This window comes from Amphiprion ocellaris, chromosome 23 (genome assembly GCF_022539595.1).
Source record: "Amphiprion ocellaris isolate individual 3 ecotype Okinawa chromosome 23, ASM2253959v1, whole genome shotgun sequence".
In the NCBI taxonomy this organism is placed as follows: Eukaryota; Metazoa; Chordata; class Actinopteri; family Pomacentridae; genus Amphiprion; species Amphiprion ocellaris.
Window position 1 is genome coordinate 14,662,524 of NC_072788.1, and position 27,818 is coordinate 14,690,341.

At 41.4% G+C, this 27,818-nt stretch overlaps 2 protein-coding genes across 2 annotated transcripts in view; one reads left to right on the plus strand and one right to left on the minus strand.

Moving 5' to 3' along the window:
* poln (polymerase (DNA directed) nu) overlaps window positions 1–27,818 on the minus strand; it is a 93,873-nt gene that overhangs the window by 12,278 nt on the left and 53,777 nt on the right. The window contains exons 21-25 of the mRNA XM_035947444.2: window positions 27,578–27,645; window positions 27,276–27,337; window positions 25,035–26,630; window positions 24,535–24,610; window positions 8,500–8,647 (exon numbers count right to left, since the gene is read on the minus strand). Of these exons, the coding sequence (XP_035803337.2) occupies window positions 26,544–26,630; window positions 27,276–27,337; window positions 27,578–27,645 (217 nt within the window). The 3' untranslated portion in view covers window positions 8,500–8,647; window positions 24,535–24,610; window positions 25,035–26,543. The remainder of the gene's footprint in view (window positions 1–8,499; window positions 8,648–24,534; window positions 24,611–25,034; window positions 26,631–27,275; window positions 27,338–27,577; window positions 27,646–27,818) is intronic.
* On the plus strand, window positions 1,471–24,375 carry nat8l (N-acetyltransferase 8-like). Its single transcript, XM_023268634.3, has 3 exons — window positions 1,471–2,108; window positions 3,490–3,654; window positions 16,381–24,375. Exons 1-3 carry the CDS (start codon window positions 1,805–1,807, stop codon window positions 16,746–16,748), a joined length of 837 nt encoding a protein of 278 aa, XP_023124402.1. The 5' UTR covers window positions 1,471–1,804; the 3' UTR covers window positions 16,749–24,375.

The following is a 27,818-nucleotide window of genomic DNA, read 5'->3' on the forward strand; positions in this document are numbered from 1 at the left end:
AAAAATCTTCTTTCTACCGCATTTCTGTGGCGCAAATGTCCGGGCAAAGCAAAAGAGTATGTGGAGACTTTGTGACTCTGCAGGATATCTGCCTGCCCTCCTCCTCCTCTTCTGCTCCCCGGCTGGGAGGAGGGGATACCTTGAGGAGGAGGGAGTGGGAGTGGATGCAGCCTTATCAATAGCAGGTTGCCTCTGATGATCCAGTTCAAACTAGTTCTGCTTTACATATGCGACTGTGGCTCTGTGAGATTGCACACATCCACAAAGAGCTGCAGGCTGATAACTAAAACACGTCGTCATGTATTCTCTGCGATCCAAAGAAATTTTAACTGTAGTTTTCTTAAATGCAGGGCAAAGGAAAACCTGATAAGATATTAATTTAGGGACATTGTATAATAATGGTTCTGTTCAAACTTTATTTGAACATTTTATACTAATGTAGGCACAGATACAATTGTTTTCCAGCTGAATGCTATTGTATGGCGTCTCTCTTCTTGTCTCATCTTTGATGCGTAACCAAACTTGTCTTTAGATGTAAATGGTAAAATCTCCTTAATTACCTAAAGCTGTCAAACAACCTGTACACAAGTAACTGACGTTTTTTGTTCACGAAAGCTTATTTCTGGATAATAACAATGACAGTGAAATTCAGGGAGTGCTGGGGGACAACAAAGAACGAGCATCACCGTCACCGCCGCCTCGGTCGTGCGTAAAACCAGTATTGTGGTTGCTGGTGCTTCGGACGCGCCAAGTCGCCGACAGATAGGGCTAATGGGAGGTTTCAAATGCGCAGTAAGGCGAGATATAATCTCCATGTTGGGAGTGATGTATGACAGGAGCAGGGTGACAAAGCGAAGGGAAGCCGTGGAGGAATCACTGCAGTGCAGCAGGGCTGTCAGTCAACCGGCAGAGGAGGCTGCATTCAGCCCACTGCGAGTCTGGAATTGCAGCCAGACATGAATCAAAGCTCTCCCACCGTCATTTTATTGTCGAATAATATCAGGACATAAATGTACATGAATCACACCAGGGTCTTTTCCATCCCCTCGTTATCGCAGTACAGACTTTCTATCTGCGCAACAGCGGTGGTGTCTGTCATATGCTGCATTTAGGAGCTCTGCCAGATTCAGGTTTTTCCCTCAGATTAAATCATTCTAAATTATTCTGCTCACACGTTACAATCAGGAACACCGCACAAGCCTTTCCTAATCATCTGCAGTCGCCCTGTTACTAGGATTCCCTCCTGTTTGACGCATCGTTCTCCGCTTTACCTTGCGCCTTTGTGCTGCACATTGCATCCTTACAGCCTCGATATGTGAACAAACCGGGGATCGTCCTCACTGTAAGACATTATGAAGACAGACCTGCTCAGAACCGACCTCTCTACGCAATCTCGCCTTCGCACCCCTCCTCATGGGCCCACTTTCTCAAAATACACACTTCGCCGGCACACACGAGCCTGTTCAGATGCAGGGAGAAGCAGCGAGCGTCTCTCCCTCCTCCCTCGTCCATCAGCATCTAACGGCGCAGCGCTTCCACCAATCTGCGCAGCGAGAGGATCACCCCAACCCCTGAACCCGCATCTACCCGCCCTGCTGGCTTATAAATACTGCTTGAATCACACCGGCAAGTCTTGGTCTTCAGAAACGCTCAGGGTTGCAGCAGAACATCCCCCTTTCGTCTTATCCCCCCTCCATCGTTTCGCTGTTTTTTACGAGAACCTCGCCGCATCATCCATTTTCACTCACTCCTCCCCATTTTAATTTTTTTCTGAACTGTAGTTGTGTTTTTTGCGGCCAGTTGCATGCATTTTTCGTCTCCAAAAATGGTTTGCGAGACTAAAATTGTTGCGGACGAACACGATGCTATACCTGGGACCAAAAAAGAGTCGATCATGTGGAGCTCTCCTCCGTCCAGCGCGGCTCTAAACCCCGCCGAGGCCAAGGATGTGAGGAAAGATGCGGTTTTTATCCGCGAGTTCGAACTCGGGGATCAGGAGGAGGTGCGGCGCATCTTTTACGAGGGTATTATGGAGAGGATACCCAATACGGCGTTTAGGGGGCTCAGGCAGCAGCCCAAGACCCAGTTTTTATACGCTCTTCTGACAGGTAAGTACCCTCAATACTTTGCATCAGAGACTATATGCTTCAAGTACATTTTTCTAATGCAATGAAAAACTTAAATATTACATTATTATGCAGTTTATTTCTTCCTCAAGCTCAGATCACATTGTAGGCTGATGTCTCAGTTGCGCTTTCTTCATCCTAAAGTGATTTATTTGAGGAATTGGTCTTAAATCCCTTCCAAATCTAATGTTTCTGCACTATCCGGCCCTGTAGGCGATGTTCAGTTAAGTTGGAATCTGTTGCAGCACTAAACGGTGCCGACGCGGCTCCCCCCCTTCCCTTTTTTAATCTCTCGCCGGCACACCGGCATGTTGCTCATCATGCAACAAAAGGCATGGCAGGCGCATGGTGCATGTGTATAACCGGCGGGGCCTGCGGATGATGTGATGACATGCCGGTGCCGTGAATGAATGAGTGAATGAATTTGAAGGATTGGCCCACAGGGTGCGCGCACGTAACCAAATAAGCACTCCCCGGCGCGCACACCCCAACACACATATTTTAAAAAAAAAAAAAAAAAAAAAATCCCCCCCGGCGCGCACACGCACCGTGGCGGCTTTCCCCCTCCCTCCATCCGTCCGTCCCTCCTCCTCCTCCTCCACCTCTGCACAGCAGCCAATGCGCAAGTCGTGCACTGATCTGGTTTGGCTTTTGTTGATGTTGCCGGTGTAGATTAAAGCCTCGTGCATCGTGACCGGTTACCGTTACGCACGTTAAAGTCACACACGTTTGTCCAGCAGCAAAAAAACCCCCACTCAGTTCTGCTTCGCAAAATTTGCTCGCAGTGTTAATTAAACTGAATTCAAGCCACAACATCCCTCATAGTCCTGCCTGGAAAACCGAACCACACGGATGGGATTTCATTGGTTGTATTAAACTTCTGTGAAAATGAATAAGAAGTCATCAGCCTCTACATTCCGTGTTTTACACCACGCTGGGATGCAGAGGAGTAAACTACTAGATTAGTGCATGCTACGCAACATGCTATGCGCAGCATTCATCCTGCTTGTTTCTGTTTCCCTTTGCGCCCCCCAGCGTTACATCTGACTAATAACTCCAATACGGATTGCTCTGGTTTCTTCTCTTCTGAAAATCTACCAGAAAAAAACTGTTAATTTTGTGACCTTGCAGCTTTACTAATGTGCCTTACTTCACGGTCTCATGAATGCGGGTTTGTGTGAAAAATAATCTCTTCATCGAAATGTTTATATTCTGATGCAACTGTTTTACTTATTGATGCTTACAAATGTCATATTGCCTTTTTTCTTCTTCTGTGTCTGTGTGGGGTCAAATTCCGCCAAAATCAAACATGTGATTCTCTTTTCTGACAGGTTTCGTTTATTTTTCTTCCATTTCTCCATAGTAATGTGCTTTTACGTGACCAAATCCGTCACGCTGACCTGCTGTGCACCTCTCATTCTCATGGGTGCACGCTACTACTACAGCAGAAAAGTTATCCAGAGTTATCTGGACTGTGCTCTGCACACGGACATGGCTGACATAGAGGCTTATTACATGAAACCCACAGGTAAGATGCAGGAGGAACCTCGCTGTTCTCACTCAGTAATGACACAAATGTGTGGTTTGTCAGCTAACAATGCTCCAACACTGTGCTTTAAAAACAACTATTGTGCTTTAGAAAAGTTGGGGCTGCAAGTTTGCCACAGTAGAAAAGAGAAAAGACAGAAACTCTACATGAAAGGCAGAGTGACTGACACTTTGAAAACATGGTTGAGTCTTGAGGCAGTGCAGCGGCAAATCATCAAATATGCAGGCCGACTCTCTGCTTTCCTTCTCCCTCTTTCCCACCCCTCCTCCCTACGTCTTTCTCCACTCCTTCCCCCACTCGCTTCCTCTCTGAGCTCCACTCGGCCACTGGGGTGGGGGTGGGTGGGGGCATCACAGGGCTATCGATCGCATAGAGGAGACTGCTGATACACTTTGTGCAGTACACTCGGTGTCGGCAAGGCTCATTTCCTCCACTAAAGTTTTTAAATGGGAAAAAATCAATTTGCCTCTAGTGTCATCTCCAACTATTTAGTCTCCTCAGGAGTTCCAGTCTGGGTGTGAGCGGCAGCCGTCCACCAACACAACACAAATTTTTATACATTTTACTGCCTTGTAACTTCTTGGACACATTTATCCCCTGTTAACCTAAACCATGTGACCAATATAAAAAGCAGGTGTTAGTTAATCCAGTCAATTGCTCTCCATTGTCTATTTCTCTCTGACATTGTACCCTCTGGCTTGGTAATCCACTGCACACACAACTGCAATTTAGCATTCCCATTATTGCTGCTGGGCTGCGATGGTTTAGAGGGGGTCAGGCACCACTGCTCTTGGACAATGCTAATGATTATAGCCATGCGAACTGAATGAGCCCAGGGGGACGAACACCTGGGTACCACCATGCAGTCCTGATGGAGAGGCACCACTGACATCACTATCATGCTGCTTTGTGTACAGAAAGGCGTGCACACATCACGAGTGTACAGAATGAAACTTTTAGATCATAGTAGAGAACTTGTTGAACTTAAAGGCCCTAAAAGATTTAATTTTACATGAGAAATTTGTTTTACTCTCATTAGTACCTGGGGCTAGTCGGAAAAAAGTGTTTTTAGGGTGTAATTAGAGCCCAACTGATACTGGATTTATGGGGCCGATACCAGTTTTTAGGGAATCAAAAGTTACACTGTTGATAGTTTGGTCATGTTCTGTATATATATTTACATATATATGCTAGAATTTTATTTAGAGGGGAAAATGATAGTGACTTTTTATTTCCTTTCCAGCAATGTTTTTAACAAACTCCTTAGCTTAGCTGGTTAGCTAGATGTGGTTTGACTCTGCACCACCGTTTAACCAGCTGCGATACTCTGCTACATGTGCTGCACACAGCGCTAATCACACTATGTGATGACACGTTCCTAAAACATCTTATTTCCATTATATTTTGTGAGAAAAAAAAAAAAAAAAAAAAAAAATATATATATATATATATATATATATATATATATATATATATATATATATATATATATATATATATATATATATATATATATATATAGGCACATAACGGAGAACACACGTGCCAGTACAGATATATCTGTGATACGCCAATAAATCAATATATATCGTTCAGGTTCTTATTCAGTGCTTCAGAATTTAGCAACATTTGAATGAAAATCTGTAAATTGTTTGCTTTTTAGAGCAACTAAATCAGTCAATACACACCTAGCCAAGTTTTTGACAGGTAAACTCATTGCCCTTTTACTTACTTAACCATGAATTTAAAAGGGCACAGAGAAACTAACTGCTGAGGCTACACTTTTTCAATTTCAGTAGGAAAATGTCTCCAGAATCAACCCTGAAATTCTTCTCCCACCTTGCTTGCGGTACAAAATACCATAAGAAGAAGTCATGAGGAAATGTTTATGTGCGACATGCCTGAGTGTGCATATCAAAATCAGCTTGAATCCACTACTAAGGGCTGCCTGACAACCGAATAAAAAAACAGCACCTCTGTGCAATTTGGCTCTGCGCTTGAGCCTCTCTCTACTCCAAGTAGCTAATGTGTGTGGGAGGGTTGAGAGGGAATGTTTGAGAGTTTGCTGCATGTTTTTGCAAGAAGATGACATAAAGACTTGTGTGTAAGATGTTTAAAAAAATGTCTTTGAGGACTTGAAATAACAAGTGGTACAGAGTCCGTGGGTGAATACGCGAATTGTGTTTGTATTGAATGATTCTCTGTGTTTTGAATGATGAGGCCAAATATTCTGGAACTTAAATTAGTGTTTCTTTTTCCTTCAAATATGTCTCGGTGCAGATTATCTTTACAATTCTGAATTCTGTATTTCAGCAACTGATCAAATTTGAGGATAAACGCTACTTTAAATGTAGAGAGGAAGACAGATCCAAACAAAGGAAACAACAGAGAGACAGAGAGGATACTCTGTCTCTTTATATTTTCCAACAATTACCAGCAACATGATTTGAATAAACTCCAATAAGCAGACACTGACCACAGGGTAATAGAAGGAAACTGACTGACTGAAGCCACATATTCCTCTCCACATGCCACAACTACGACAATCAATACTTTTATCTTCTATGTCTGTGTGTGTGTTGTGATCAGTCACTCTGCTGCCACTTACGACCAGCTGTCACCTCTTTCATTTGACCTATAATTAAGTGTGTGTAGGTGGACATACTGTAAAGCAAATTGAGGTAACAATGGTTGGTGGTAAAAATGGATATGGCCATATGAAACAAACAAAAAAAGACAAAAAAAAACTGGTTTCTGTGATGAAAACAGCTGTTGAAATGGCAGAGTTTTGTACACAAATTGATCCACATTAAACTTAATTTTCAAATCATAGGTTAAATTAAGTTGAAACATTTAAAAAGCGATGTAACTGAATTGACCTTGTGTCAGATTGAGCTGGAACAGGAGTGCACTGTGCATTTGAAACTCTTAATTTCTCAAAGTTATTTAGTCAAATTCAACAGTTCAATAAGTGTTTGACAATGTGAAAGTGATGCAATTAAAATAACAGCTGCTGGTGCAAATCTTTCTGTACATTCTGACTCCTCCTCATCTTTCCCTGTCCTTCCTCGGTAGCAACAAATCATTAATGAGTCAATCAGGAAATCAATAAATGTCCACCAATCGTGTGTTAATAACTGCAGAGCATTTGCTGAAAGAAACTGTAAATGAAGACAAAAGACTGGAATCAACAGACAGGATTTTTCGCCCTGAAAACCATAGCAAAATGCAAAGTGACTTATTTATCAGCGAGCCTTCATCGTTGAGCAGCTGTATTGCTTGTACAGCATTTATCTCATTACTTTGTGCGCCTGCAGTGGAACGTCGAACAGTATTCACATTTATTAAACTATGTGGGTGGGTGTGTTATCAGATGAAGACGGTAGTGTGCATATAAGGCTGAAGAATCAGGCAAGAGAAACAAGCTCCTGAAAACATGAACTCCCATTTCATGACCTGTGAACAATGAAATTGCATTGTTGACTAGTTGGCACCGTTTACCTGAACTGACAAGGCACACTGCAGTGATCACAAGACAAAAATGAAGGTACTTTTTGGTCCCAAAACAGCCATTTTGTGGGAACAGGCTAAACTCAATTCCACTGGAAGGCACGACTCGACATTCAGCAGATACAGGCCATAAACAACTTGTTTAGTTAGTACTAGTGCACACCTAAGTGTGGACAATAATCTGTTTTATAGCACATTAGCCTTTCATCTCATCCAGACTTAATCAGGATTTTGGAAACTTTTGAGATTTTTGTTTTGTGCACTGTGAAGCACAAGTAAATTCTGAATATCATAAAGCACTAAAACATTATTTATTCCATTTGCTGGAAATCTAGTGTGAGACTAAACTTTTTTAGTCTTCCTCTAGCACCTCACACCAGCTTTATGACTGCAATTGCTTGCCTTTATTGCTCATTTGCATTACATTTTGTATTGTGAGACTGGTTCACGTCAACACAAATCTCATTAAGCAGTGTTCAGATGGTGGCTCGCTCGTCTGATAGGAAATGAAGTCACAGCGACCATAACTCAACCTTTGAAAACTTACAGAGCACCAAACCAGACAAAGGACGCTGAAAGATAGTTGTATTTTATCCAGCTTTTCTGCGATGGGAACTCAGCTGTAAATACCAGGAGCTGGAGGTCTCCCCATATGTTCAAGAAGTAGTCAGATCACATATGCTCTCCTTTGCACTCTCTACTTGTAGGTCACTCTAAAGCTGCTTACTGCCTAAAAAGCGAATATAACATAATGAGGCTGTGACTAGACACTGAGCTAAACCCTCCCTGGCTAGAAGTGATACCCACTCAGTAACGCTGGCTGCTTAATGAGGCGTCATGACCACTGCAGGGTCTCATCAAGGCAGGAGACATTATAATACCTCCCGGTCAGTGCCGTTGTAGCGCTGTGTGTACATACAGTATATTTGTGTGTGTGAGGGGGTGAGTTTGAGCTCAGTCTGTTCCAGGGGAGAGAGCCGCTACCTGCTGTGCTTATTTTAGTTCCAAACGACAGAATAAGGGAGACAGACAGAGAGAGAGAAAGGGATAATGTGAGAAGGGAGGGAAGGAGGTGAGTGCTAGATAGAAAATGGGGGCATCTCAGGGTGGGGTGTTCTGGAAAACAATATATTTAATACGGAGAAAATCAGGAGCTCGTGGGTTTGCAGATAGACAAAGGGGCCTCCTGGGGATATTTCTGACTTGTCAGCTGAAGCATTTCAGATTAATAAAGTGTGCCTCTTTCTTCGCTCCACACACTTCTATCCCTCCCTCTTGTTGCAATTTAAGCCACGGTCTTTTTCTCTCTCCCACCTGTGTCGCTCCTCCTCCTCTTCCTCTCGATATTTCATCTGCGCTGAAGGTGCAGAGGAGGCGCTGCTGTGGCCTACCGGGTTATCCATCATCCTGGCACAGAGGAAGCCAAGTTTCCTCCCAGCAAAGGAAGCAGCCTTCAGCTTCTCTTAAAAAAAACAAAAAAACAGAAAAAATACAATGTATTATTCAGTTGTTTCTTTTGTCAGCTGCAGGAAACAGTTTAAGAAAACTAATATCAACTAAATTAGGATCCAGTGTAGCTGATTTTGATAAAGTAGAGGTTTAATTAACAATAACAATAGCAACTTTCAGGTTAATATTCAAATAATTATGTGAATAAACTGATCATTTAAGTCAAAATTTACTGGGATTTGCTGCTTTTCTTGGTTTTATGTAAAAAGTTCAAAATCATGATTTAAATTTTTCACCATATTTTTGACATTTTGAAAACAAATCAATTAATCACGACATAATTAACCGCAAACAAGTTACAGTGGAATGAGGCTACATTACAAATACCATCAAAAACGTCTTACTTTTGTTCCACTCAGGAAACATATCCATTCTCTGACAGCTAATTTACATTGTCAGCCTTCAAACTCATGTCGAAATGCTTGCGACGAGGTTAAAATTACATCACCGTCTGACTGCACACACTGAGAAAGTAAAGACATCACCTGTCCATTACTTCCGCTGTACACTGCAAGTACATGAGCATGCGTATCTTGTCTATTCATGGCTTTGATTAAGTGCTGCCCATCATTAATAATGCATTGCAGTGTCTTTACCTTCAGCCTTTGTTTCACATTCTGCTGAAATCAATGCTGAACAAGGGCACTCATTGGAGAGACTCGATGACGTCTCAACAGCAGCCTCATTAGTTGCTGAATTGTGCATTTTTTTGCTATCTTGACTCTCTGGAGACTAACCACGAGGATTTATCACTACAGAAAAGCAGTTTTAAAGCCCGGTATTGACAAGCAAGTGATGAGCTGTGTGTGCCGATTAAAAGTGATTTCTGCTGTTTGAACCAAATCAGCTTGGTAATGACTTACAGCGGAGCATTATACGCTGGTCTAGATGTAATAGGTTAGAGTCACATTTTGCAGCTGGGTGTAAAGCCCACCCTGATGCCTTTTGACCCTGGGAATGAAGGAGAGAGAGAGCTTAGGCTGCAAAAACAGCAGTCATGTGAGCAATGCATTAGACACAGTAAAGAGTAGCTTGTGTTTAAAATGGGGTATGTACTTAACTGCTTATGTACAAACAAACATGTATAGACTGCAAGAAGACAGTAAAACCAATGAACAAATAAAGAGCTCCTTAAAACTAATGGAAATTTAACATGGAAGCCGTGTGTGAGCTAAGTCTTCTTTGTATGTTGTTTTAAGCTTTAATTAGGTGGTCGGTGAAGACTTCTTTTGTATTTCATCGCGTCAGTACATATTTTTAGTATTTAATGCATGTTTGAGTACATATGTGGAAAGTGTGTCCTGTGTCTGACGGTCACCTCCTCTCGCCCTCATTTGCCCGTGGCGGAAGAAGAAACTGCTGATGTGTGGGTTATATGTGACAGGCTAATCCATATTCCCAGCATGCACTCTGAGGAGCAGGGTGTGGCTGTGTGTGTGCATTAAGGAGTTTGTGTTGTAGAAGACCGCGGGACTCTAAAAAAATCTACTTTCTTTAAAAGTAAAATAGAAAGATATACAAGTTAATCGACGTAAGCAGCAGATCTTTGTTAGCCATTTAAAAAATATCAAAACTATATGACTTAGTAAATTAAAAAAGCTAATTTTCGTAATTTTTAGTTTGTTTATTGGTCCAATTTAACAAAGCGCAACATATGCAACTTTGTAGCAAGGAAACTGATAAAGCTGTGGTCAGGACTGATTGCTCAGAAAGGAAAAATTGCTTTAACACACTCTAATAAAGCTCCGCATGGGCGCCAGTTTGACATTTCAATGGCAGCAGAAATGTGCTCGCGCCATTTAATGCCTTGCAGGGTCAGATTAATCATGCAGTGACGCAACACGTTCAGAGTCACTCCTAAAACATGAATCACTGCTGCTTAAATTGACTTAATGTTCTCCACTACAATGAAACTTTCTGAAGAGAAATGCAAAAATAACAATGAATTTTCAGTTTGATCATTAGAACACCGAACAACTAGCAAGTATACACAAAGTCAAGTCACTAATGAGCTTTCATCAGGGCTTACACCCACAGAGCTCACAGAGCGTTTGTTTCAGAGAAGTGAACTACAGCTCAGCGAGGTGGCGTCTAGACTGAATGCTTATCAACTGAATTAGCCCTCTAGGTTTCATCTGACGGAAAGGAGAATAATCTTGTTAGACACCATAAAAACTATTCCCGTTCATGCGCTCCTGTGTGTGCCAGTGTTTGAGTATGTGCACATTTTTTTGTTTTTGATCCATACAGGGTTCAGATCACAGCATCAGACAGTATTTAACACTCCCACACACGTGCATGGAGGCATATTAATACCTTTCTGAAGCAGCGAATGAAATTAGATCTGTTGCATTAAGAAAGCTGTAATGAGATTTTTGCTTGTATGGGAATCATTACAAATGATTTCCAGAGCTCAGAGCTCCACCCCGCTCTCTCTCTCGCCTTCGCTCGCAGCGTGATTTATTTCTTGTCTTGAGATCATCTGTATTCTTCAGATCCCCTCCCCCTCTGTAATAATGGCAGATTCTCCGTCCTCCCTCCCCCCCTTTGCGTTCGTATGCCCCCAGCAGCAATAATGGATCTTTTCAAGCTCTTCACTGTTAATGTTAACACAGATGTGTTGCCTTCCTCCTCCTCTGCTCACTCAGATGAATGATTTCTTCTTTTCAGTCCCATCTTTCCTCTATTTCTCTAACAGTTTTTTCTTGAGTCAGTAAGCTCATTCATACGACTTTCTAGTGTCACATCAAAACATAGGCGGTGCACTGTATTACTACTGTGGTGAGCTTTACTCTTAAGCAGCTGAGTGACACAGAGCTTAATGCCTTGCTCAGAAGACTTGTCCCTTTACGTATTCCCTCTATCCGGTCAATCTTGTGGAGACATCAAGAACTAAGCAGATTGCTCCTTATGAACTGTTATCTACAGCTATCAATCAATCACTTATATGGCACTCTTTAAACTAATGCAGTTCAAAGTTCTTAACAAGTAACTTGCAAAACATAGGGTAGTAGAAATAATAATGAATACCAAAACATTTGCACAAAATAAGCAGGAAAGTGGGAAGGTTGATGGAAGAAGGAGAAAAAAAAATACAAATAAGATTGCCCTGACTCAAAGATTACTGTAATCCTAAAAAGATAACTACATTTATGGCTTTAGGTTAAGATAATTACTCACGCTTTCATCTCAGTTTGCTCCTCTGTGCAACTGGTGACTCCCCCATGTTAAATTCCAGTAAAAGCATATTTAACTTCCAACAAACATATCTCAGGTATTTGAGACACCACGGTTGTATAATCTACACGACAGGAGAGTCCGAATCTTCTCTAATGTCTACGGTTGCATTGACCAATAGATAACTTAACAATGATTTTGCCATTTGACGGATACATTTCAGTCATTTCTACATGTAACAAAAGTAAGGGGATGTAAAAGCAATTAGTGTTCATCCTCTGGAAACCATGAAGACAGTCAATGTCAATTAAGCAGTCAAAAGCAGGGGTTAACCAATTATCAGGTCCGATGTTCAGCATTTTTCACTTGCTTTTCTTGCTCAGACACCAGATAAAATAAATGTATTGTAAAATGTGCTACTTTGCCTCTAATATACCCACCTTTTTAGCTTAAAAACAATGAGGAATAAATGTTTCAAAGGTCTCATTAATTTGTATTAAACTCAAGTGTTGTATTGGAGTTTAAACTACTATACATTTTGACACCAAGATTTAAAATGTTGCTGCAGATGTGTAAGCTTCCAAATATTGGTTTGTCAGTGTCCTTCATGACTAATCACCGCTCTCGGCCCTGAAAAAAACCCCATATTGGTCGACTCTTTAGTTAAGAGACTGTTTTCCCCTAATCGCCTCATATTATCCTAGTTTTGAGATTTTCACCTCTGGTGCGAAAGAAACCCCTAAACACACAAAATTGTAAAACATGTATCACCTGCAAGTGTACCCACAAAGTCCCTTTAATTTTGAATCAGCTGTGACATCTCATATTATCACATTTTTGTTGTGTCATACAAACACTGCCATAAACAGTCTAAAACTGTCGTAACGTTCTCTGTCTCCCTTTTGCCTTTTCTCTGCATCCTATCTTGTTATCTGCAGGCTCCCAACAGAAATAATGACAGGTCACTAAATGCATGCAGTTTAATAGCAGAAGAGTCAAATGCAGCAGATGTAAAGTTCCCTGAGCCACGGTGTCATAAAGCTTACAGGTCAATACACCCTTCTTAGCTTTCATAAGAAAAGCACAGACGGACGAGAGGGGGGGAGGAGAGATGTAAAATTACGGGGAGATTTTTTTTTCTCCAGTTTAGCTCATTGTCCCATGTTATCTGAGTGATCTTTTGAGCTGAGTCTGATGAGTGGATAGGGAGAGTGGTGGTAGGCGTGCATGCTTTCCTGTGCTGTCCCCATTCCTGGCACTATCTCAGTTCAGACAGATGGTCAGGAGGGCTTTATGGAAGTGTGTCTGTGTCCCCTCTCTCAGACACACACACACACACACACACACACACACACACACACACACACACACACACACACACACACACACACACACACACACACACACACACACACACACACACACACACACACACACACACACACACACACACACACACACACACACAGGCATAATAATAACAGCAGAATGATACAGGAGTTGACACCGCAGCTTTAACATCTGCCCATAATAAAACATGATTCCACAGTATTTGTGAATACTGTAAGACACTTTGACAATCATCCATCAAAGCGCCAAAGAATCAATGTCACACTTTGGTGGCCCCAAATAGCAGCGAGAAACAATAGTTTGACTTTTTTACGGTTGACAGACTTTTATTATCTAGAAATTATATTAACAGTAAATTGCAGTCATCTGATCCACATTTCTTCAATGGCAGACAGTTCTTGCGTGAAAAGTTTTAACCATCAATGTCTAACGATGCTCTTATGTGTAATTGTTTTTAATTGAGGGTGTTCAGGTGGGAGCATTTCAGCTCTTCAGGAAAGTAGGAATCTTCTAGCTTATAATTCCAAATCGTAACTCCCCTAACAGATTAGTGAAACACTAGTTGCACACTTGGAGAGCAGGGGGTACTTGGGATTGCCGGCTGCTGCTGCGGCAACCTACGTATCACAGTTGTTTGATTCAGTAACAGAAGCCTCTGGATCAGCTTAACACAGGCCTGCAGGGGCATCAAATCCCTGCTAACACGTGGGACTCCAGCAGGAGCATGATGTCAGTATCACCGCCTGTTTGTGCGTGTGAGAGTGAGAGATTCAGCAGAAAATAAAGGAGAGGTTATGTGAAAAGGCAGGGAAACTGAGAGTCAGGACAGAGAGAGAAAGAATTCAGATTCGGAGCTCACGGCAGACGGACAGATTTTTACTGTTCGCAGGTCAGCTGCTGCCAGTCACGGAATAGTCAGATTTACTTAATCTATAACAAACAGATGGCATTTTAGTACAAAATCAAGTAAGCACAGCCAACACATGTTGCTGATGTTAATGGAAAGGCTATTTGAACCTAGTTACATAATTAAAAAAAAAGGAGATTTAGAGGGCCTTTTTCTTTGAAAGATTATGATTGGTAAAGAAAGTTGAGCAAGGGCATGTACCTGGACCGCATGTTGGTTTTAAGAATCAAATGATTAAGATTCAAGAAGGAATAATTCCAGAGAAAATAACTATGATGACCCATAACATTAGTTCCTTGTGACATTTTCCTCTTTGCTGGGTTCTGTCAACTAGTGATTCGCATTTAAGTTTCTTTTAGATGTGTGGTTCCCTGTAGGGAGCAATTTTCTAGCTCTGATGATAAACTTTAAAGAAACATTTCAGCTGATGTCAAAAGCCAGTGACACAGAGAAAATGTTAAATTTCAAAGAAGATCTTCTGTCAGTCTTACTCACATAGTTTTGCCCTTCTAATTTAAAGTATCATTCAAGTTATTCAAGGGCAAATAGAAAAATAACTCACAAGTCTAGTCACTGTATCAAAACAAACAATTTACAAACTGCAGCTTGAATAAAGATCAATATAAAGCGTGTTGATATTCAGGCTCTTAGTGGTTCACTGGTGGAGGAGCATTGTCTGCTGACATTTTATCTACATTAGTCTAACCTTGTTTCTCTGTCTGTATGTATTCGTCTTTTGTCTGTCTGTCGTCAGCATCTGATTGACTCCCTGATACAGTACAAGCTGTAAAATGACAATGCTGCCTGTGCTGTTTTTATAAGGCAAAATAGGGGTTTCAACAAAATAAGATTCAATTCCTGCATCATGTCTGTCTAAAATTGGAACATTTCTTACCATATTTCTTTGCCTAACCCCCCCAAAACTTGCCTTTAACTGCTTTCAGAAATCTGCGTATCAGTGCCTCTGCCTCACTAAACTGTGAGCGCTAAGTAACTGCTCCTTCATGCCCGCACTTTTAATCAGCAGAGTCTTACTGAGTATCTAATGCCATTAAGCACCAGTCAGTCACTGGTCTCTGCCCTGCTCATTCATCTACTCCCTGCGTCCTTTCTTTTATTCCCTATTACGTATACCTCTCCACTCAGAGCATTTAAGCCATCACAGCATGATGCAAAAGGCGGCTAATGGAAGCACAGGATGTTCAACTTGATTTGTGGCCAAATACCATCATCCAAGCACCTTTTGTCCATCCAGTTTTTGCTTTCATCAGTCTTATCAGGTGTTTTAGGACAATTATGAAGTATATGTTGTGAAGTAAGCCCTGTCTGTTTTGTGTTCCGATATGTAAAAGCACGTGATTCTCTCCAGTTGTGACTTTGTCACTGTGGAAAATATCAAGATTAAATATTTCTGACAGACTTGAAATATGTTCAAAGGCTTCATGGTGTGAGAGACTCCACAGAAGTCATTGATCTCAAGAAGACTAAAAACCACAGTGATGAAACTTTAAAACTGCACACTGGAATACCCTCTTTGTCACTTTCATATCTTAAAGGAGTAGCTTAACATTTTGAGCAGTATGCTAATTCATTCATTTGCTTTTAGGTAGATAAAAGGTTGAGTCCTCTTTCATGAAGTATATGCATTGTTTTATATATGCCTGTGTAAAGATGAGAGTTTCAAAAACACAAATTCAGACTCCTGGGGTTTCGTATGAGACAAATCTAAGGAAACAATTCTGTCAGCTTTCATGGTTGGACTTTCCATATCTTTATTCTTCTTCAGAATCCGTTTTCTTTTCAAATGTGTATGGCTAAATTACTTTGATATTACAAATTTCTGTCGTGTAGCATAAGTAGTTTTACATTGTTTGAGCAGAGTTGTAGGTGAACTGGTGTGCTCGAGCTGTAGCTAGCAGGGATCAGTGGGTGAAAAGAGATGCAGGACTACATAGAGCCAAACATTTTAGAGGAAGCTACAGTATAGAGTTACATTTAAGCCATTTTAAAGCATTTTCCTGGGGGAAAAAAAATGTCGCTTTGATACACAGAGATGAGCTTTAAGATGGACAGGGTTTGCTTTCGTCAGTCTTTAAGCTAAGCCATGCTAACTATCTAGAGGACATCAGTAACTTCAAGTCTGTCTACAATATTTCTCAAAATGTTGAGCTGTTCCTTCAAGGGTTTATCTGTATGTTCAGCCATTGCATTAGACCTAATCTGATCAGATTTTCCCCCTTTTCTTCTGACAGGCTCCTGTTTCTGGGTGGCAGTTCTTGACGGACATGTGGTGGGCATTGTGGCGGCGCAGGGCCGTGAGGATGACAACACGGTCGAGCTGCGGCGCATGTCGGTGGACTCCCGCTACCGGGGCAAGGGCATCGCAAAGGCACTGGGCCGCCGTGTCCTGGAGTTTGCCGTGCGCAACAACTACGCTGCCGTGGTCCTCGGCACAACGGCTGTCAAGTTGGCTGCCCACAAGCTGTACGAGTCACTGGGCTTCCGCAGAACGGGCCAGAGCGAGGACTACAGGCTACCCGGGATGAGCCGCTCGCCGCTGGAGAGGCTCTTCTTCCAGATCCGCTATAGCCGCTACCGCCTGCAGCTTCGTGAGGAGTGAGAGGTGACAGGGAGAGGGAGAGAGAGATGGAGAGGGGGAGATGGAGAAAGAGAGGGACAGAGAGAGAGACCAACGACCCTCCGTCACCTGAGAGCCCCGACCGCATCCTCTCCTCTGACAGCTTTTATTTATTTTGTGTCATTAGAGATAACTTTGAGTACTACTTAACACTTCTACTATTTCATCTTCCAGTCACTAACGTTTTTATTACTATTATGGTTTTGTTGCTGTTGTTTTTGTATTATTCTTTTACATTTTAAATAAGAGTTTGTTTCTTTTATTAATCTATTTTTTTTGTATCTTTTCCCCTCCCTTTCCATTGTGGGAGAAAAAAAAAAACAATTGTCATTTTTAGAAGACATCTTACTGGCACCCCAACTAGGCACCCTCCCCAGCCCCTTTGGTTTCAAGATCATGTGACTCAGATCAAAACTCCCCTCATTATTATTCCACAACTCCCCCCTTTACCCTCCCCCAGCACCTCAAGCCGTCCCTTCCCTCCTACAATTTTCCTATAGCAAAATCAAACTGAGGGTTTAGACACAGTAGAGACATGTGCATGCTGTTTTCACTGGGGGAAGACAGCGCAATGGATGGGTTGGGAGGGGCAGATATGGCTTCCTCAAGAGGGAAACACACAAAATAGTGAGATTTTGGTAAACACTCTCCATTAGAAAAAGACGTGCAGTGGTAAATTGTGTGTGTGCATTGTAGATTGAGCGTGTTTACACACACAGCCCAAGTAATGTGGCTTTTAGCCAGTCTCTCAAGACACCATATTGAAGCACAGCGAGAGAGTGTTACTGACCCCCACAGTGAAAGAGAAGAAAGACAGGATGGCTACCGGAATATGCGCCGTGTATCCTGCGTCCTAAATGGACATGAACCAACACAGTGCATCTTCCTCACACGCCTTCCTCTCTACTCTCCTCACTCATTGTTTGGACTGGATCTCTCCCTCCTTTCTATTTTTTTGACATCAAATTTATCACTCCTTCTCACTGGAGCTGTGGAGAAGGTCTCTGATTGGTTGAGGTGACAGGAGGGTGGAGCTTTCTCACTGCGGTGTCACACTGATCCCAAGATATGATATAGCTGCATGTCAGAGCTTGTCTGTGTATGTTTGTGTGATTGTGGAGAGTATTCGACTGTGTGTATGTATGCGTGTGCGTTTGATGAGGCTGTGGTCTCGCATTAGATCAAGCCTCAACAGTGTGTCATGAACCTTTCTTGCTGAGTCAAGTATTATCTAACTAAACATTAACTACTTTGTATGTGTACTTATAAACTGTTTACTGATTGAATCAAGATCAATTCTAACATTTTGAATATGTTCAGTGTTTAACTGATAATTAGTAATTTTATAACTTTGAAGAAATTAACACATTTAAATATGCAAATTTTACTGTCAAAACTACGACAATTACAAAGTAGCTGCAGTCTACACTCCACATACTCAATCCAGGTTATTAGGGAACAACTTGGGTAAGACATGACTACTAGCAATACTTGCAAACCTACAGTACATGACTGAGCACAAATAGCAAATACTAATTTTAACCAATATATTGGCATTAGTATTACCCCTCCTCCATGTATTTATATTGTGTATACAGCTGAAAACTCATGTAGCTAAGGTCAGAGTTTCTCCCATAACACCTCTCTCCATCTCCATCCTCCAACCATACAACCAGCAGTAGAGTCAGCCATCCACTACTCTGAGCCTAAGTTGAGTCATCAAACCATTTGTAAAAAGTTCAATATAAAGCAAAACGTAACCAAAAAAAGCACATAACATGAAAAAGGAAAAAAAAAAATACAAGCGTAATTGTCACAAAGTTAACACTGACCCTCCTTGCCTTGCTTTTCTTCCTCCTCCTCCCTCAAACCCCCCCTACCTCCCATTCATGAATCTGTCTGCAACCCTGGGCTAGACCATACACCTTCCATTTGAACCCTGCATACCCTCCGCTGACCTCTGACCTATCCTGTCCAAGATCCCATCCATTCCCTTCCCATCTCTGCATGTGCCACAGAGCCTTGCTGCACTGCTTTTATTATTCCATTTGAAGCTTGTTGGACCAACCCTTGACCCCGCCCCCCCACCTCTGATGTCATCTAGGCAGTGTGATGCTGTCTCTGCAGCTACGGGACAGACTGGTGCCAGCATGCACATGATGTATGGTTATATGTGTGTGATGCAGAGGACTCAGATCGTGAGAGAGAAAATGTGTGTGCATGTGTGTTAGCGTTGGTGCAGACATAGGATACACTCACCAACTGAAGCACTGCCTGGATGACATTATGCCTGCCAGCCAACCAACTGTAGAATGCAAAAAGCAATGCAAGTGTGGCATGCCTCTGTACCCAGTGTGTGTACGGTGCCTGCCCTAGAAAAGTGCAGAAAAAAACCCTGATATATATATACTATATATATATAAATATATATATAAATATAAATATATATGAAGAAAATAAGCTTCTTTTTAAGACAAACATATAAAAGAAATGTGTGTTTCTTTGGTTGGAAAAAAAGAACAATTGTACCATTTGCATGAAATGTGTCTTTGAATGCAAATATAACTTTTAGGGGAGAAACTCCTAGCACATGGCATACAGTGGAACCATAGACTTGGAATTTTTAGAATGGTTTACGTTATTTAAAATGAGCTTAATTCTGTGTAATCAAGACAAGAGTATGAAATTTATACCAGCCACAAGCCAATGCTCAAAAATCTTTACGAGGTAGCCGACCATTGTTTTGAATTGTCTCCAATTCTAAAAGCCTTGCTGAATTACAGATTTGTCTGTGACTGGCTGGAGGACAAAGAAGTTAGTTTCTTTCCCTAATCATGGTGGGAATGAAGGCATATGACTGGAAGCCTCATAGCTCTTCTTCCTGTAGAACAGCTTGTGATAAGGTTCCCAATTCTTTGCAGGACTAAGATTTTCAATGGGCATTCAATAAACAATGCAAAAGAAAACAATTATTCCCATGCAGTTCACATTGCAAAATCATGTGGCCCTATTCAAGCGCCAAGTGAAATATTTTGCTTGTCTAGTTCATGCAGACAAAGGACACGAGTCAAATGTTTGGGCTGTACTCCAGGTGACACAGGTAATAGCTGTGTTTCCTGCTAAGTGTCCTGAACTTCCAAATGCTTAAAAAGATACAGTACACACATGTTTTCTTTTGCATATCATTTTAGATTATAGTTGCCACACTATTATATATTTCAGAATGTACATATATGACTCCCATGATGGACATAAGGTGAGCTTAGCTAGCCACTGAGAGGTCTGTTTATGTTACAGTCAAATCTACTAAGGCTTCTTCCTCTTAACTCCCTGTGTTTAAGCCATGTGAACTGAGACACTTCCAGAGGAGGTTTAGCTACTGACATGCTTTTAGTATTTTAACCAGAGCCAATCCAAGATTTCCCTTTGAAATTCTGCAAAGAAAACACGAGGCGCAAAAGCACTGAAAGCAGCAAACAGTGCTGTTTTCAGATGCTTTCATTGGGCCAACATGTGGAGGATGCCTCACACCACCTTGATGCATCTGCTTTGAACTTGGTTGTTGCTGGAGAGTCAAAAGAGGACCAGATTGTATTTTGTGATATTTCTAGAACAAAAGCCACCACTGACTTTCATACAGTTAGATATAAACTCCCTGCAAAGCTTTGTAATACATTAGGTAACAAAATGCAGTTACCAGAATCAGACCATACCATCTGTTTCTCGAGTACAATGTGAAAAAACAGCTGTGAAATGTCAGTGGTGCTAAGAATTCAGATTTATTCACAAGATCACCACGGCAGAAACTAATTTTAAGCGTCAAAAATATTACATTGGTTATCTCTGCTAGTGTGTTCAGGCCGCTGTTGAATGACCCAACCCCTTCTTTCTAAAACTCGGTGGAGGTTGAGAGTAAGATGTGGGCTCTCTTGAGGTGGATTGTATTAAAAAAAAAAAAAAAAAAAAAAAAAAAAAAAAAAAAAATACAAACAAAAAAAATTACAAAAAACTGTGGTCTAGAACTTGTGGAAGAATGTAAAGTCTGTCAATTCTGAGCCATTTCTGCTGCTGCCAATCTCAGTTTTTGCCTGATGAAATTTAAAAAGCTCCTTCATGTATTTTGGGAGAAATTATTATCCATACTGGTACATATTCTGAACAAAGGTAATATCATTAAAATGCCTTTGCTAAGGCCTTATGCACTGGAATCAAACGCTGGAGCTCAAATATCTTGTGGACTGCATGGCTTAAGGTAGTTGAAGGGTGATTTTAAAATGTAAAGATGAAGTGCACTGACTATAATGCATTTATTTCTAGTCTGAGCAATGTCTGTTTTCTACTCCATGTGAATGCTATGCTCTGTGAAGTCTCACCTCCGTTAAAAACTGGTGTTGCATACTTAATGTTAGAATGTAGTGATTAAACTGTATGCAACATCTACCAGAGTATACATTTAGTTACACACCACGTTCTGCTGATGTACAATCCAAAAACAATCTCACCCTTTTTCTATTTGGTTTTCTGTGATTTGTTTGAGTGCGAGTGTGCTTTCCTATTGGTTGAGGTTTGAGAAGGTATGCTGCATAAATGCCTCTCTTGCTGGAGAAGGCTCTTTAGTTTAGAGTGCTTTAGAACCCAAAAAAACGATCATCTGATGGCTGAAACAAAGGCACAAGCTGAGGCTGTTGAAGCCAAAGCTTCAACTTCAGCAGTTTTTTTTAAACCAAGTGGCCATATTAAGTTCTGGCCGTTTTAATAACCAAACGGTAAAAATATCAGTATTTGTCATGATCAATTTTCATTCGGTTTACCTAATGGCAAAGGAGCGAAGAAGTCAAAAATGCACAAATGTACAGATTCTGCGGGTATGTTGGGTTACGCTGATGGTCTGCGTCCTTGCTCAACAGCCTTGAGGGCAAACACTCACAAGCACGAATGTAAACTGCCAACAATTTATGTTTTAAATATTTCCTGGTTGCTTTTTACTTTATGAATGAGAAGGACAGTGGAACAAGGGTTAAAGCAGCTATTGCTTCTTTCATTAGGAGACTAAACCACTACATTAGATGTTAGACATTTTGTGCGATTGTAAATAGCTGTATCTCTACCTATTGCTAATGTATTATTTACTGCAAACCTGTCATCATTGCTGGTTTTAACCAATCCTGATGGAGTTCATATTTTTTTTGTCTCAGAAAATGGTTGTCGCCTGGAATGTTCCACCTAACGAGGAGGGCGAGGGGCGAGGGAGGAATGTGCCACATTGGCAGTTAAAAAGGGGGGGTGTTGGTTGGAAGAGGTCTGCAGCAACAGAGCTCCACAGAATGGACTCCCTCTCTCTCTCTACCTCTGGTGAGGATTTTGCTCCACTGTGGCAAATACAGAAGGACTCACTCTGGACTGAGGCCACAGGTGCCAAGAACACATAAGCACTTGTAGCACAATTGTGTCTTGTTTTGCTATTACAGTACAGGTAGTTTTGATTTTATTTTATTTTTTACATTTCCTATGAAGAATATGGATAAAGTTTCTCTTTTTCCTGCATTGGTGACTGTATGTATCATAAGCATACCATAATATATGATTCATACTACAACCCATGGCTATTTTTGGAGGTGGAAATTTGCCAAAGGTGACAGTAACTGCTGCATTTTTATTCCTTACATGGCTATATTTTGTTCAACACAATCCTATATTCACCTGCTATTATTTGGAAAAATCCTGCCCACGTGCCATCTAATCAAGCAATAAATACGAACAAACAAAACAACAAAATAATGACATGCTATCTGCAACGATTTTATTAAAAACATGAAATGCTGCATTGATATGATATCCCTTATACTGTACCAATTAGTGGCAGTGATGCCACCACAGGATTGGCATTGTAACATTACCACTCACTATATTGAAGCCTGAAGGGGTGTTTGATTGTAAAATGTTTGTTTTTTTTGTATTTTTCTTTACAAAGAGGTGTCAAAGGTGTGTTTTTTAAAAACTCGAAGTTGAGGTACACAGGTGTACTTCTGCATATTTGTACAGATGTCAAAAGGAAATGACAAGAGAGGGATAATGGATGCTAGAGAATGAGCAGTTCAAGCAGACAGGAAAAAGATTGTGAAGCCACGCTCTGAAAGTGCTCTCTGCCATAAATCTCTTAACGGCGCTTTTGTCTAACCACAAAGACTTCTGGTTAACACTACCACAAAGACATGCACTGCAAGTTCCCTTCAACCTACAAGTCAGTATGATTGAAATCAACTAAAAGCATGCTGCAGCTGCCTAAATCACAACTCTCAACCATGTTGACATTTCTTACAAGTGAGATTCAAAGTCTTTTTTTGAATCTACTAGTAACTGTAAAGTTGTAAAATATATTTTACTGTAAATAGCATCTGGGGGTCATTTTTACTCCTTTTGTAACTGCAATTGTGCATTTAAAATACATAAGAAATATATTTTAAAAATATTTACAGCATTATTAAAGAGATTCTACAGTAGTGCAGGTGTCTTCATCTGTACTACCTCACAACAATCCCATATGGAGTAATGGCAGACACTTTCAGAGGCAACCATGCGTGCCATCTTAGACCTGGTGTCCAACACTAATGGGCTCAGACACAGCCTTTCTTGTCCTGCCTGTCTGCTTGAACTCTCAAGTTGTCAGAGAGAGCCAGAACCCTGCAACAGCAGCAGCTCGGTTAGTTTATAGCACACTCAAGCCATGGCCACGAATATCAGTGGTTCTGGACTGAGCTATCTAGCTATAGCAAGCTCCTGCAATGCAATGGGCTCTCTCTGCCCTGGAGCCCTGTCATAGCTGTTGTCTGTTGCCAGGAAACCAACCCGCACAAAGCACAGCAGGGGATTGATATGCAGCTACACTGTGGGGAGGCAGGCTGGTCAACCAGCCGGCCACGGTAGAGGAATGGTTGGAGGAAATGGTTGATAGATGGATGAGATGAACTTAGGGGGAAGGGAGTTCAAATGTAACTAAGGGAACTTTGTACCCGAGGGGAAGGGAACCTGAAGGGGGAAGAAGGGGTGCTTCAGCTATGGGGAGGAATTTGGAATTCTAGGCATGGAAAGTGAGCAATGAGCAAATAGTGCCTGGGGCCCCTCTAGGTCAGAGAGGTTACAGAAAGGGATGCAGATAAAATTGAGGAAAGCAGGGTCAAAATCGTAGACATGTGATGCTATGGGACATGACTCATGTAGGTCAAGTACAGTGTGGTGATTTAGCAGATTTAGTGATTCCCACGGAGTTTCAGAAGAAGAAGCATGTCAGAGAAAGAGACACTGTAACATATTATAGGCACTGCTGGTTCAATCGGTCTGCCTCGAACTCAGTGAGACTGTAGTGGCAACCTGGTTTTTATTGGGGTCTGCGAGCTTTCCGTTCCCTTTCTACCATTCCTTTGGAAGACCGTTGCATTACCACACCGGGAATACTATTATTATTATTGTGATTATTAACCCTTTCTTTTATACTGACAACAAATGGAACACTGTATAGATGTAAAGATGGGATTTCTTGCATTATGACGATGATTGAAACATGGATGTACATATATTGTATCAATTAAAACGATGATGCATTAAGCTTTTATATGTTGCAACTGTACACTGTTTTTTTCATCCTGCTCAAGAGAACGGAGAGTACAGAAATGAGGCACACTGAGAATAATTTGAGATAAATATTTGATATGAAGAGATATAAAGTGTCAGTAATCGCAGCCAAGAGGATACAACTGCAGGGTCTACTTACATCTCAGGGCAGCTGTGGGAAGCTCATGGTGTTGCCCTTGACAACTGGAGTCTTTAGGGGGCTCAGTCCTCGGCTCCTGTTAATGGAACAGGTCATAAAGGGAAGGCATCAGTCAGTCAGTTGAACATACTCATAACCTCATTCATCTTTTAAAAAAGATATTAACTTCTAAGAAATATAGTGGATGTCTTTCTTACTGCATTTGCCACTTTATGTTCAACTGGAAAAACAGGATATAAAAAGTCATATCATATGATTTGCTGCCTTAGGAAACTAAAATGCACGGATGTACAGTTTATTCAGTATTTGTTTTATGTACATACTGCTTTGAACACCTCTACTCCAAGAGTGCCCTCTAGAATTTGCACATACAACTCTCATGCTTCCCTCGCAATGGGGGGGAAGGCCTTGCACCCTTAAACCACAGAACAATGAAAGAATAGGGGGGCAGATTTCCATAACACTGTCCGTTGCTCTGGGTCTGAACTGCTCATACTGACCTGGTGGGAAAAGCTTCTCTCACATCAGAAAATGGAGAGCACATTCCTGCCAGTGGGAAAGGGAAGACCCATTGCACTGAAAAAGAAAGGAAACCACAGGAATGTAAACATGATAAGACATGACTGTTGGTAGATCTGCTCGATATTCCACACTCTACCTTTGTCCGGACCTAAAAAGTGTCAACTGCTATAACTAGCAGCCAACTTGAGGTGAGATTTAAAATGCATGACAGGGGTAAGGCTTTGTTTGAAATGTCACGGGGCGTACGGTTCTGCCAGACCCATTTTGTAGACTTAAAGAGTCTTAATTGCAGAACAAAAAAAAGGGGCAAAAAGAGTCTTGCTGTGGCTGCCAGAGACAAGGAAACTCGGTCAGTGTGCCTGGAAGCCGGTGAATGTGTGTGAGTGCATTTACGGGGGCTGCATGGACAGAACGTGTGGGCGTGTGTGGATGTGTGCATTTGTGGAATGTGTGTGTGTGTGTGTGTGTGTGTGTGTGTGTGTGTGTGTGTGAGACAGAGGCACAAACAAGACAAAGGGGTGAGTGGGCTAGAGCCAAGTGAGCAGAAAAAAAGATGAGATGGAGAGAGTGTGAGTAGCTCGATGCTCACGGTTGAGCAAAATTAGATCATTCGCTTTGAGTCATGTGGATGAAAACCAACACAAGGTGAAGTTTATTAGAAAGAAGCGTCTCTGAAAATACCAAGGCTTCATGGCATTAAAATAGACTTCCTATATTCTCCAACGCTCTTTTCCAACAAGAATTTCTTTGTTAAATTATTCATAGACAATGGGGGGTCACAGGAAATTCCAGATTATTATGCTACTTGAATTACTGCACACCTCTGTAAGAACATGAACTCTAACAATGTAAAAATGTAGCATGCTCTGTACAGTATGAACAAGGCGTAGAAATGATAAATACAAGTACGTTTTCAGTAAAACGGCGTATTTCAGTTCAGTTACACATAAATTTAAGTGCTTCTTTTTAAAAAACTGTTCTCACAACCATTTTTATGAACCAATAAATATGAAGCCTTTGCTCAAACATGTAGCTTCACCTTGGCAGAAAGCCCAAGAAAACATTGTTGGTTGTAACAAGATAGTGTGAAAACGGAGGAGGAGAGGAGGAGGATGAGGAATCTTTTTTTTTTTTTTTGCAGGATGGAGAGAGAGAGTAAGAGAGAGAAAAAAGAACTGGTGCAATCCAGTCTGTGGCTCCTGCCGTTGCCCCCGGATACGGATGGAGTGAAAGCAAGGACTGGGAGCTGCAGCTGCCTGGTTTCCATAGCGATGTGGATGCAGGACAAGTGAGGAGAGAGGGGGAGAGATAGACTTAGTGAAACAGAGAGACTATGAGAAAGAGAAATGGAACAAGAAACCCAGAGAGAGGAGGAAGATGAGAACACACCGTGATGAAGGGAGAAGGAGAAAATGTCGAACAGTAAAAGAAGATTTAACGGGTAGGAATGGTGGTAGACGTGGTAAAAGGGAGAGAGGAGAAGTGGCTCAAGCAGAATCAAAGATGAGAGGGATGTTAAGCTCAGACATGGATCCCCAAGACTTGCCACTGGAGACCGCCACCTTTAGGGGGACCTGGGAAACACACAGATACATACACACACACACACACACACACACACACACACACCCACACACACACACACACACACACACAAACACACACACACACACACACACACACACACACACACACAGGAAGGGGATAAAGTGTCAGTGTGTCGGCACACATGTACATGCTTTTAACAGTGACCTCCATTGATTTTCTTGCCTGTCGACAAGGCTGTCGAGCACAAAAACAGCCACAAAAATGAGGCTGATTGCATATCACAAATGTTCTCATTTTTGGTGTCATGAGAATTATCAACAGCAGATACATATGCAGAAAATGTAAAAAAAAAAAAAAAGAAAAAAGAAACTCATGATTGCTGGAAAGAGAGACCTAAGTAAGAGCACTATACTTAAAAATTCACTGATTTAACTGCAACACTTGAATTTGAAAGTTAAATTAACAACTACAATTACTCCATGCTTCTGCTCTTTCCACTCACTGTGATACCGACTGGTTCTTATTGCGTACATGTTCATTACCTTCACTCCCATGGCAACAGAAAAATCGGCAACTTTGCATCCATGATTGATGTGAAACCTTCAGAGCTATACAACCTGACGCTACTCTAATGAATGATTTAAATTGCAGGTTACAGTCACTGTACTCACTTTAAGATGGACTCCTAGATGGTCTATGTGCTGAAGAGACTCCATGGTGCTTTTCACTAGAGCTGCACACAACATTACATGCACACACGTGTAGATATGAACAGAAACAATCAAAATCAGACACCATAGCCCATAATTTAAGGTCCTCTTATACTGTGTTCAGCCTGTTCAGTATGGTGATTTCAAGTTTTATATCTATAATATTCATGAAACTGTAAATTGGCATCATGTGTACAATACATTGGTATGTCTTTGATAGAATTCAAATATTTGATTACTGATAACGGATGTGATTAGTTTACCTGCAAACTGTTCCAAATGTGAGTCCTCCACTTCATACAGAAGTTCATCATGAAGCTGGGCTATCAGCCTACAGTCACATACACATTCAGACATAAACACTTTCCTCTACTATGCTACTATTACAGCTACTAATAATAATGCAGCACTTGTTTTACCTTCACTGACAAACCATGGCGAATGCTTCCATTTACTTTGCACTCTGATTTTCTCGCATCCACCTAATTCTGGTATATTTTGGCT